This window comes from Rhipicephalus sanguineus, chromosome 1, assembly GCF_013339695.2.
Source record: "Rhipicephalus sanguineus isolate Rsan-2018 chromosome 1, BIME_Rsan_1.4, whole genome shotgun sequence".
Taxonomy (NCBI): domain Eukaryota; kingdom Metazoa; phylum Arthropoda; class Arachnida; order Ixodida; family Ixodidae; genus Rhipicephalus; species Rhipicephalus sanguineus.
Window position 1 is genome coordinate 28,148,223 of NC_051176.1, and position 13,130 is coordinate 28,161,352.

General features: G+C 43.8%; 1 protein-coding gene across 4 annotated transcripts in view; it reads left to right on the forward strand.

Annotated features, from left to right (window-relative positions):
- The window catches only part of LOC119389923 (glycerophosphocholine phosphodiesterase GPCPD1), a 151,905-nt gene that overhangs the window by 97,597 nt on the left and 41,178 nt on the right, over positions 1-13,130 (forward strand). For all 4 annotated transcript variants that reach the window (XR_007415497.1, XR_007415499.1, XR_007415500.1 and 1 more), the window contains exons 9-12: positions 1,562-1,616; positions 2,208-2,300; positions 3,560-3,793; positions 7,794-7,924. Coding sequence is in view for 1 of the 4 variants with exons in the window: in XM_037657359.2 (XP_037513287.1) it covers positions 1,562-1,616; positions 2,208-2,300; positions 3,560-3,793; positions 7,794-7,924 (513 nt within the window). In the remaining 3 variants the exon portion in view is untranslated. The remainder of the gene's footprint in view (positions 1-1,561; positions 1,617-2,207; positions 2,301-3,559; positions 3,794-7,793; positions 7,925-13,130) is intronic.

Sequence of the window (13,130 nt, forward strand, 5' to 3'; positions counted from 1 at the left end):
CGGCAGCAACCGGCGGCCCAGCATGCTCAGGTTGTCGCCTATCAAAAGCACACAGTAGGCTTAAAGTAGCGCTAAGCCGCACACATGCCTGAGCAGATAGCTGAAGGTGATAGGTTTGCTGGCGATAAGTCATAGTGGTGCGGTTGTTGGTGGCCACCATCTCGCCTTCATTCTTTCCCAATGCTTATCCGCAAAGGCGTTGCCGCAGTCACGCGGTAGTTGGAATCATTGATCAACCAATCTCTGCAATTCTATAAAAGATGGAAGACCTTTTGCGGCACATTTTGCCATCGGCAAATTCAGCGGCACAGTTAACTTTTATGGCACAAAAAGTCATAGCGGGGTACGCAATAACCGGTAGGCATAGGGCGAACCATTACAGCTTAAAGGGACACTAAAGGCAAATAGCAATTTATGTCAGAGTGAAAGGTGAATGTTTGAGAACTCCTAAAGAGTCAGTATTATCAACAGCAGTGCTCTACTAATCGAGAAATTAAGGTAAATGTAGGACACGATATGCGCCACCAGTGGGACATTTTGGAATGAGCCTGACGACGTCAAGAGTCCCGAGTACAATTAATCGCTAGTACTCAAACTGTTTATAATAAAAAAATAATGTTCCGTACATTACAAGACGTAATATAATGCTGCTTGTGTGTTTCTGTTTCATTCATGGGAAAAAGAACTTGGCGTTACCAAGGAGAACTGCGCAGTTGGTTTAAAAGTCCTGTTTCGCCAGGCTGCTCTCCGCTCGTGTGGTCGCGTCTCAGTGGTACTTTCGTTATCGCGTACTGTTTCGTGTGCTTTGCACGCTCATGAAAGTTGCTCTAACGGAAAGTTTGACAAAATGTTGCGTCCCTGTTATGTTTCCGGGTGCCTCAATGGTGTGTGCCGCTTGAGCAACAGCAGCTGCTCTAAGAAAATGATGTGACTTTCAAATGGGTGCCGCAAATGAACCCCTACGCCGAAGTGGCCGAGTGCTGTGCCTCTGCGACAGTGTTCTAAACAACTAAGAAATCTGCGTGTGCTCGCTGCACTTTCGTGCAGAGGATTACGAGATCAACCGCAACTTCAGAAAGGCTTGTAATGGGCCCTTCAGAGCAGAAATCTTGCCCATCTTTACTGCCTGGCAGTAAAGGCGGGCAACGTTGGGCAAGGCAAACGCTATGTTAGGAGGCCCTTTCCAGGCGGGCAATTTGAAGTGTGCTAACACTGTGCGGACCACTAAAATGTGATTGTCTTTCAAAATAAACATTTTCTTGGCACGAAACAAGCACTAAGAGGTTTCTGAAACGCTATTTCAGCAATCAACGTCGACTTAACATTTGCTTTAGTGTCAGCGAACGCATTAGGCTCTATGTGACTTGGTCGGGGAATCGCCACAACTACGTTTTAACCGTTAGTACATTTTAAGCGGGTACATATTAACGAGGTTTGACTATACCTATTGTGATCATCGATGCAGGGTTTGTTCTAGCAGCATTAATGGATCTACAGGCTACATTGTGCATTACACATTACATTACATTATGCCTCTTGTCTGTCTCTTTTTTTTTTCCAGGGTCGAAAATGTGCTGGAGAACACTGTTGCTTCTTTCAACTATGCGGCAAAGCATGTAAGTTTTCAAAAATTCCTTCATATTTCTTTCATGCAAAAGTGTCTCCTTTTAACACAATAATGTTAAAGAAGCAGTTTCGCAGAAATTTCGGTGTTATTGGTTGTGAAGAAAAAAATTGCAGTTGATGCAAATAATAAAAATCGGGGTTTTAGCTGAAATCGAACCCAGGCCTTCTGTCACAGAGCCACAGTAGTGCTTGAAACTGCTTTGTAAAAAAAGAAACCTATACAGGTTTTATGCTGTGCGAGGAGTCGTGTTGTGTGGCAGAAGTGTAGCATCTCGCCATGTGAATTGCGTAGTGAGTGGGTGGCTTAAAGCTTTCCATTCAACGCAAGAGGCTCAGCCATAACTCTTCTCCACAGTCATCATCGTACACAGCTACGTAGTTGTGCTTATTGGCTTGCACAAGTGTAGTGGGTGCTTTGCTAATAAGCGGTTCAAGAACTCCCAGCTTGTTCTGCCTTGTGCACTTAAAAAGGATGCAAAAAGTCGGAAAAGGAATGCCTGTGTTCTGTTTGGAATCATTGTAGGGCCCACCCTATTCTTTCTTTTAATCCACTGTATCTGCTCATTGTGTGTAATCCACAGGGTGCAGACATGGTGGAACTGGATGTGCAGCTCTCGAAGGACAAGGTTCCAGTCATCTACCACGATTACCACATATGCATCTGCATGAAGAAGGTGTGTGCACCAAGAGCGCTACTCTGCTATGAATAGGTCACCTTGTTAGTATCGGTCTACAACTGACACCTGGAAACTTGTGGTTCTTGTCAGACAGCTTATGGTATATATTTAGATAATTTTTTGTGTGACATGACCATCCACGTATGTACTTATAGTTCATGTTTGCAGAAATTGTACTCACCCAAAAGTGTGTGGTGTCCGAGCATGCATAGCAAAAGTAAAAAAAAAAAGTGATAGCTTTTTTTCACAGATGAAACCAGCCGTGTGATGTTACAAATCTTCTGGAGATATTAAGAACCTCTTGGTTAGTAACCTTATGGGTGCGATGTCACTGATATGTTCGTGTCGAACACTTCAGAACAGCGCTTGGAGTTGTTTGGGATGTGTTACAGTTTACATACCTTTCCGTGCTTAAATTTAAGCCACTGCAGAATGCAAACAATGGGCTGCAGCATAATTTAGAAAATTTCATGGGCTTAATTTAAAAAAGATAGAGCTGAGCCATACAAACAGTAAAGTACCAAACATAATTGAAAGTGATGTTTCCAAGTGTGGAGTTAAATTGGGGAGGGTAGTTTGGGCAAGTAGAGAGCATTTCATAACTATGTATTTCGTAATCCTTTTAGGCGCTTTGTGCACATTTCTGTACACAACTTGTTTTTGCTAGTTGTGCGTCGACTAGGTACTGAAATGAAATTGTACTATATTTCTACCCTGATTCTGTAATGCAAAAATGGAACGTGAATGACTTCGGCGTAAATAGATAATTACAATCTAATTAAGAAAAATTACTATGAAACTCGCAAATCAATGTATGCCATTTTTGTTGCAATAGAAAATCGAGAGCCGTGAATTAATGTTGTGTGAGTTTGACGCATTTACAGTTATTCATAGGTCACATCTGAAGGGGCTGATAATAAAAGAGAAATTAAATTCTTGCAGTAAGACTCTTACCATACAGTGGTCTATGGCCTTTAATGTATGAAAAAATTTGCAATCGAACATGGTAAGGGGCCACTTAAGTGTCATATGTGATGGAGCTTGCACCTGTAACTATTGCATAGGTGTTCCAGATATCGGCACATTTACCATGAATGAGTGGAGTGACGCATTTGCAATCAATAGCCACAGTGAACTAGATTTTCGCTCGAGACCTGCAAGTTGTTGTGAAAAGCTCTGCAGATCACAAATGAAAAAGTATGTGATGCGATTGTGCTTGTCAAGCATGAAAGTGCGTAATCGTGTGCACCTTGCAGCGCAAGTCTCCCCTGCAAGAGGAGGAAAAGCTTCAGCTGGCAGTGAAGGACCTGACAGTAGCACAGCTGCAGCGGCTCAAGTTGTCACCTTCGGTGCATGACAGCCACCACTACGACTTTCGGGAAGATGACCTTGAGGACAACCAGCCATTCCCAACGTTGCAGCATGTGCTCGAAGCAGTTGACCCCTCGGTTGGCTTTAATGTTGAGATAAAGTGTCCCATGCAGTTTCGTGTGAGTATTCAGACAGCATGTTTTCCATATGGTTGCAAAGGAAAGTGGACATCAAGAAGCATGATGTTCCAGAGGATAGTTCAATCAGTCAGTCTGTCTGTCATCTAGTCAGTCACAGTCAGTCTCAGTCAGTCAGTTATTCTCTCAGAGTCAGTCATTCTCAGTCAGTTGTTTGTTTTTCACAATGTAGATGGGAAAAGATCTGCCGCATAAGAGTTGTGAAACTGAGCAGCTTGACGGGCTACGTACTTGCCTCTGATTGGGCAACAAAGGGCCACATTCAGCTACAGGTTCCTCGGAAAGAAAAATAGTTAGCCTGGTTCAAATGCCTAAGGTTACAGTGCCACATTAATGGGGTGACCAAATGAGCCGGCCAGGAAGCTGGCATATCATATGCCGAGAAGAGATTTTTTTGACAGCTTAAAATGCAGGAATATTGAACACCTTAACATTGTCAGTTAATGAAGCAAGACCCCTGGTGTATGTAGTTCTGATAAAATTGTGGTTTTGAATGTGTTTCGATGGCAGTTTTACCATGCATGGACTATCTCTGGCAAAACTTCACATTCAAGCAGTTGATACCAACAGACTCACTCACTTGCCAGTTCAAAATTCCACTATAAACTAAATTAAGGGGGAAAGTGGGTTTTTAAAAAATTAAGATCCCCTTTACAAAGTTTAATGAAACTGTCCGGAGGTGGGTTCACGGAGAGCTTCAGGGATCCAGTTCGCACCTTCAACGAAGTTACGTCGCACTATCAACTGTCAAGGTGGCGATACCCCCTCCCGCATTCCAAGCTTACTAGGCCACAGTCGTCGGCTCTCCGGATGCTGCGGGCAGGTTCCTTCCCGTCTCGCAGCACGTTTAGTCACTTTGCTGAAGGCATAAATCCAGGATGCCCTAGCTGTGGGGTGGATAATTGCACACTCGCTCATATGCTCTGGCAGTGCTCGGCATTACTTAGCGCAAAGTTCAGCACACAAGAGGACTGGGAGAGGGCTCTTAAAAGCTGCGAGCTCTCAGTCCAGCTGTCGGCAGTCCAGGAGGCCTGTGAACGGGCGGAGGGCCACGGTCTTCCAGTACTTGCGTGAACGCGGCCAGCAACTGCGGCGGACGCCCCTTCGGGGGTTGCCTGATCGGGATTCTCCAGGACCAAATAAAGTTCATTTCATCATCATCATCATGAAACTGCTTAGTCTTGTTCACTTTTATGCATAACTGACTGCATAGTCAGTTCAGACTCCAAATATGCAATTATTTTTCAAATGTGTGCATTAGTTTCAAAGCTAATTCAACATTAATTAGCATTGTTTCTGGGGACAATGGAGCAAAAGCTACTCATCGAAATCTTGCTTTAGGCACATAGATGGACACTTGGAAACATAAGCTTCACAGTGATAGGAATGCTTTTTTGATATGCAAACTATTAACAGTTATACAGCATATCAAAGCTTTCTGTTCAAAATGTGGCTAATTAGTTGTTTAATGCATGGACAATTAAAAAAAAAATTAAAACTGAAACACAAGGATCTGCTCCTACCCTGTGGGCAATACTCATGTAGCTTAGTAGTGCAACAAGAATTACAATTCTAGGTGCTTTGATTACCGAAAAACCACTCCCGAAAGGTTGCAAATAGTCAAAAATTCAAGTTTTCAGGAAATGCAGAAAAACAAATAATGCCTATTTTGAACCTCATGTAACACAAAATGCTAAAATTTTTTCGTTGGATGATTAGTAGTCACCAGGGATATTACCTGTATGCCTACTGCTGCAGCATATATCATGCAGCAGCCTCATGGCAAGGAAAGCTCCATTTTGGTGCTTTTTTTTTTTCATTTAGAATATAGCCTGTTTTTGTGGTATAAATTGCTGCTGTGGCCGAAATATCAATCCAAGGTGTAAGAAACTTCATCCGTACTTGTGGCAATGCCTGTATGTTACAAAAATGCTGTTTTCAGAAAATTTTATTTTACATCTTGAAAGACCAGTGTCCCTCCTTAATGGGTTTCATATGTTGCAAAACCTTGGCATGTACAGTATTAGAAAATATATGAAAAGAAAGCATCTGTTATGTATCACACATGTCGGAAGTCCATATCAACCCATATCCCACAGTCAATATCAACATGTGGGAAGTCCATACATGGGAAGTTCATATTTTAAGCGTTATCGTTCTGTCGCAACAGATGGCCAAAATTGCTGTCAATGAGGCACCTTGTCTCTATTCTCCATTAAACTGCAGCCGGCCGCTCTGATAGCCAAATTATCATGGACTTCCTTATGACAGTCAATTTCTGATGGTTGACATGCCGTCCGACATGCATTAATTAACAGAATACAGTAAAAGCTCGTCAATTCATATTTCACGGGACCGGAAAAAATGTCCAAATAAACCGAATGCCATATTATCGAAAGTATCAAGCAAACAATAAACAAGTGTCTATTACGTCAGTGCATTTTCATTTTCTTAATGAATACGTAAATTCAGTACTTATTTTGCGTAAGAGCAGTGCAAAAGCCACAATTTTCATCATTTGTGACTTCATTGACAATGTGACCATGGCTCGAGACCCCTGTGTCATAAGCCGAAATGTGCTCTGAACCCATCCCTTATTATGTACCACCACCAACACGCACACGTCACGGTAATTTTTTATCCGGAAAAATGGCCGCCAACTGATCATTCGTTCAGTACAATGAAGCAAGCGAGTTTTATGCCAGCTTGCGGACCGCTGCTGAAACTCTTTATGTTCAACAGTTTACACTACGTTTGAGTTTTGTAACATTGCACGCGCCTTGCCCGAAGTCAAAAGGAAGCTACTGGGCCCTGCATCCGCTGTGGACGAAACCGTGGTCTTGCTGAAGACACAATCATAGTGTCCACGCAGTTCTGAAGGCACGTGTGCAGCCTGCTCCCCAGAGTTGAAACGAAACAGCTGAGCACTGCACCTGCTGCTGAGTAAACCTGGCTTGCTAATGCACAATTATCGATGGCAACTACGCAGTTCTGAAGGCACGAGGTGAAACTGAAATGACTGCTTGTCGCAGCTTTGACCCCATTTGCTATGGACGTGATCATAGATAGTGTCCACGCAGTTTGCGTGCGCCGAGTAAAATAAAAAATGAAACAATTCTGCTGCAGCTGCTGAGGTTTTGGTTGCCAACAACGCAACTTTGGTAAGGGTGCAGATGGCGACCACGCCTTTCTGAAGGCCCGCTGCTATCTCGGTGGTTCGTGAACGCTGTTTTTGCTTCTTTGAATCGCAAATTTGCGACTCTTCATGCTTGGCACACTCCAAGGATCGTCCTTATTAACCAGATTGCGGCCGAATATGACCGAATTATGAGAATTTTATGCCATTCAACAATACGTATGCTTACTGGGACCAGAGAACATGACTGAATTATCCGATTTTCTGAATTAACAGGGGTCGAATTATCGAGCTTTTACTGTAATACTGAAGAGTTTTAACTTTTTTAGAAAACTTTCTCGAAATGACTTGTTAGTACTACTTCCTATCTTCATCGAGCACAATGGATAGAGCATAAATTTTTTTTTCAATCTGGTGCTCTACCTGCAAGCTATAGGGAAGGAAAAAAAAATTTTGTTAATGTGAAACTTTTTGTAGTTATTTTGCATACGGCACATAGTGTTATTTCTATGGTGGTTTGTATCTGAGCCTTCTTAGGCATCATTCTCACACACACTTCGTCAAACGCTCCGTCGCGTCACCGTCACAGCACCGCGTTTCTTTAGGGGTGAGGATTTCCTCGTCGTTTTCTCCTCCAAAACGGGTTGACAACGGTGCTCTACATCATTGTCAACCTGTTTTTGAGGAGAAAATGGCTAGGAAATCCTTGCCCCTAACGAAACGTGGTGCCGTGATGGTGACGCAACGGAGCGTTTGACGGCTGTGGGAATGAAGCCTTGCCAAGACTTGAGCTTGCACTGATCAGAACAATGCTGCTCACTCTCTGACTGCCCTCTCAATTTGCAGGATGGCACATGGGAAATGGACCTAAACTTTGACATGAACCAGTACGTGGACATCATTCTGCGCACTTTGCTCGACTTCAGTGGGAAGCGCTACATTATTCTCTCCTGCTTCCACCCAGACATCTGCACCATGTAAGTAGCCTAGACTTTTCTTTTTTGCAGCCATACTTTTTCCCCTCTTATCATTGAGCCTCATTCTTTACTACTGCCAATTACTGGGGTACAAACTAGTTTTTCACCCATCTTTGTCAACCACTTTTTCGTGTCTATGAATTTTTTGCTTTTGTCTCCTGTCAGCAAAATTGATGTCTACTGGCCACAGCAGCTTTCTTTTTCCTTGGCTGCAGTTTTGCTACAGTCAGACTTGCTGTAACTCATCTAGAAAAGATGCTTATTTTTGTTTAATTTCTACCACAATATTTAGTATGAACAAAACAGCAATAAAGCTTTTAAAGGGCCAGTAAACAACCACGAGGTCCAAAAATTGTAATGAAGGGAAATATGCGCACTTTTGCTATGTGAACATGCTGCCGCAATCATTTTGCGAATACGTGCTATAATAAGGAAGTTACAGGGGTTAGAACATCCGTTTCAGCTGGTTTCAAATTTTCGCGCGGCCTCGCCACCCTTCTCCGCGACAGGGAGGGGAAGGCGTAGCCCGTCGTCATGACTCCGCCCACTTCGGCAACGTGACACGACGTCAGCAATTGACGTCATCGGCGAGCGGGATCAGTCGCAATGTACTTCCGCTTGCTGCAGCTCCTGGTTGTTTATTGTTTACATTGTCGCACGTGCTCCGCAACTTGACGGGCAGTTTTCGGCTTTTCGGTATTTTTGAACCTTTGTGACAGTTCACAATGCAGCAGGAATGCGTGCTTGCTTTCCAAGACGATGAAGGGGCGCGAGAGAAAAGCATTGAGAACCCCGCTTGCCGCAAGGGCGACCCGTCCGAGCTACCGGAGATTCCCCCTTTCTCCGCTCGATTTGCAGCCAACAACTGAACAACGCTTCCTCCACGTGTTGCTCATGTCGAAGGCAAACTGCGTGCAGGTGCCATGCAGTGCGGGGAACATACGCATGACAACTGCGTTCTGCATGGCCGAAACCGCATCACCGCAGGGCCAAGAAACAAGGCGCAGTTTGGAGCGGTGGGTGGGAACAGGAACTGACATTAACTCGACTACTGTTTGTTGAGACCTGGCTTAGACCAATCGACGAGCTCAGTGCTACGTCAACTCGCCGATCGCCGAGTTTGCGTCACTGCGCGTACGAGGAGGATTGGTCAGGCGTGGGAAAGAAGCACGGGAATTGTTTTTCGAAATGGAGGGTCTGCGCGGCACGCAGCGCTGTAATATTCGGAAAACGTGATCGCTGCGGTCTACTGTACGAATTAACAAGCTTGTTTGGGGGATGTAAAAAAAAGTCGCAGCCTGTTTACGGGCCCTTTAAATGCGTGAAATAGGCAGCTTTCGCCAAAGCCCACTGTAGGCTCACGACTCTTGTGTGGTCATTATGTGTTAATCTACGTACAAGTGTCATGAAATATCTCTCCATGTCCTCAGCTTAGGTATTTCTGCTTTTGTGATTGTTCTTATGTGCAGTTACAAACCAAAATATCTTAAAAATACAGAGCCATGCGCTTTGTTACCATACATAGAAAAATATTTGTGTGTAGTATTTAACTAGGGGTGCGCGAATATTCGAAATTTCGAATATTTTTCGAATAGTGTTTGCTGTTCGATCTGATTCGCACTGGAATTTTACTATTCGAACTTCCCAAAGACAAATACAGTCAACGTCCGATTGAAAGTGACCCCTACAAATTTTCAATATGCTTCACCTCATTACGCTCGTATTGCGGCAAAGCTGCCTTTCAAGCTCCGTTACAGTCGAACTTGGCCAAGACACAGTCAACGTCCTATTGGAAGTGGTCCTTAGATTTTCAATATGCTTCACCTCATCACACCCCCGTATTGCGGCAATGCTGCCTTTCAAGCTCCGTTGCGATCGAACTTAGCCAAGACACAGTCAACGTCCGATTGGAAGTGGTCCCTAGATTTTCAATATGCTTCACCTCATCACACCCCCGTATTGCGGCAAAGCTGCCTTTCAAGCTCCGCTACGGTCGCAAATGTATTAAACTCAAGAAAACGCTGGTTCCAACATGGAGATGAAAGATGTGGCAGAGTTGGGGGCTCAGTGCTGTTTTGGACCTGAAATTTGGGCAGCAAGTCCGAAATAACGGACACCGAAGCTTTTTAGCACCCAAAATTTCAGATGTTCTTATATATCGACGTCTACGAGGCAGATTTGGAACTCCGGACTTGAAGGGAGCACACCCTTGTCCGCCACATCAGTTGGGCTTCTACAGAAGTTGAAAGAGGAGGAGAGGCTGAGAAAATGGCCTCTTTGCCTATCACGTGTAAAGTGTTGTCGGCAACACTTTGGTTGCACTAAATCATGTACATAAATACAATTCGGCCTCTACATTGCCTCATTCTTGATAAGACAACTATGAAACACCACCCTGCCAGCGCTTCATCAACCTAGCAAAAAAGAACACTTTCATGTTGCTATCTCATAAGAACATACTTAGGGATTCTCTGCAACTTTTTTCTGTAATTTCACTTCGAAGCCTTCGAAAAATGTTTGAGAAATATTAGAAAATTGTTTGAAAATTATTCGATTCGATTCACACTCAATCTTTATTATTCGAATTCGCTTCGCACCCAAAATTTTGCTATTCGCACAGCTCTATATTTAACCCGTTGAGGGTGGAATTTTTTCGCGAAATCTAGCCCAAAAATGTGTAATTTTTTTTGTTGCTGAAATAAATTCTTCAGACAATTCTATTTCAGAAAAAAATTGTCTAAAAGTTTTTGTGTGACCGTAACGTGACAAAAAAATCATTTTTGTTTTTGCATACACATGGTTTATTTGTGAGTAACATCAATCAAAATCCTAAAAAAATCACTTATACGATTTTTAGAAATAAAAATTATACGTTGTATTAAACAGCTCACAGACATACAAAATTACACTTGGGGAATAGTCCACATCGGAAGAATCACCGCTTGTCTCACCAGCAGCAGAGCAACCGGCGTGCACTTCCATAGCGTAAGCGAACTGCGTGAGTGAGCACACGGAAGAAAACTGTATGGTTGTGCGCCCGTCCGGAAAGCAAAACGAGTGAAAAAGCTATAATAATCATTCGCCTTATCGTCACCAAGACGGAGTCAGCTTTTCCGAGTCCCCAAAACGGGAAACGCAACCACGGCGGCGGCGTTTCTGTAATTTAGCGGCGCACGGAAACAGATGTAATCGTGCCCCGGGGAGCAATAAACGAGAGAATCTCAAGCAGTCACTCTGAGAGATTAGAAACCAGACAGCCATGATCTTTTCGGGCGCGAGAAGCGATGACCACCCGAAGGACGAAACCGAAACCGGCCACACCGCGTGTGTGCATTCTGATGGGCAAGTTAAAGCCGCCGCGTCGCTTTGGAAAGCAAAAAAAAAAACCAACGGAGAGACATTGGCACGTGAATAAAACTCCACGTATTCCCGAAGCGTGGCAGCTCATTCCTAGCAAGAAAAATGATCGAAAAAGGCGTGCGTTTTAAACCAGCCGCACTGCGCGCGCTCGGATGCGCAAGCGATAGCTGGCGCGTTGCGTTGCGAAGCAAGAAAAAAACAGGGGACAGACATCATCGCATGAAAAAAATTCCCCGCATCCCTGAAGTGTGGCAGCACATGCCAAGCAAGAGAAATGATCGTAAAAAGCGCGCAGTTTAAGTGTACAGGCAGTGTACTACATGTACAGCGAAAACCCTTTGGTGCCTGTTAAGTAATGCCGTACATGTACGGCAAAAACCCTCGAAGGGTTAATTCTGCTGCATTGCTTTATGTAGTTGCACAAAATTTATTTTTTATGTCCTTCCCGACACAAATAAAACCTAACACATCTTCTGCAAAGCATGATTTGTAGCTATAAGAAGGCTGCTAGGTACACTCATGCATTGTAGGCAGCGTCATTAATTTAGTAAACATGAAAAAATACATTTTGATACATCATTCTTTCATAAATTGTTAATATGGGTTTCTTCTGATTTGAAAACGTCCAGTTAGTTGTTCAGATGACAAATTATTTCATAGGGTCAAAATATGCTCAAGGCAAGAAACTTCGTAGGGTCTCATGCAAGACTTTTTAGCAAGATAGCGTTAAAGAGCTCGTTTCGCAGAAATTCCGGCATCTTTGGTCATGAGCGAAAAGTCAGCGTTGACTGTGACCAAAAAATCAAGAAAGATGCAAATCAAATAAATAATGAAAATCTTCGGTTCTAGTGAGAATCAAACCCAGGTCTTCTGCATGGCAAGCAGATGTTCTACCACAGAGCCACACCATTGCTTGCAACTGCTTTGAAAAAAAATACTATATGAATGTCATGTAGTGGAAGGAGTCTCCTTAATGCATGTAATAGTATTGGGTGGCAGAAGCGTAGAGTCACGCCAGGTGTCAAGACATGTGAATTGTGCAATCAGTGGGTGTTTTAAAGGCCCACCCATTACAAAACGCTTAGACATATTTAATCATCATCAGCAGCAAAAGCATCAACAAAGTGAGCAGCTGCGTACCGTAAAATGCCGAGCAAGCACCCCCCCCTACGGTGAAGGATAATCCGACCAGATTTGGAGGGGGGGCGCTTGCTCGGTCCCGGACTGAAATTCAAGATGACGGTGGGTGAGCCGCTAAAAATAAAAAAATTCCCATCCATGTTTCTAATGAAATGCTTTATTTATTTACTGTTTTTATTCCCCCTCGTCACTGTCAAACCACTGAAGCAGTGACCGGTTTGACCAATATATGACTGGCCACATGACAACAGGATTTTATAAACAACATTAAATACGCATTCAGTGTACTCATTCTTGTGGTTCTTTTTACACAAGCGATGCTCATCGCTTGTGTAAAAAGCGGCCGCAGGTGAGGAGGGGGAGGGGTGGCGCTTGCTCGGTCATTGGCACTTATTTCAGATCTCCCGAAAAAGGGAGGGGGGAACTTGCTCGGCATTTTCCAGTAGGCTCGCGTGTTGCCTTACGTACATGTAGTGGGTCCTTTGCTGATTTGCAAAAGGAAGAATTATGCCGTAGTGGGCATTGCGCAACTGTACTTGCAGTAGGCATTCTAGGATAGTTTGAAACAGTTTGAAACGGCCAATGTTACGCGCACAGCTATTTGTTTTCTTGCGGCATGGTTCAGGCATCCATCGAGAACCAAACCGAGGCTAGTGGTTGAGGAGGCGATGTGCAAGGGAGCCGATAACGCTGTCGCGTTCTACTC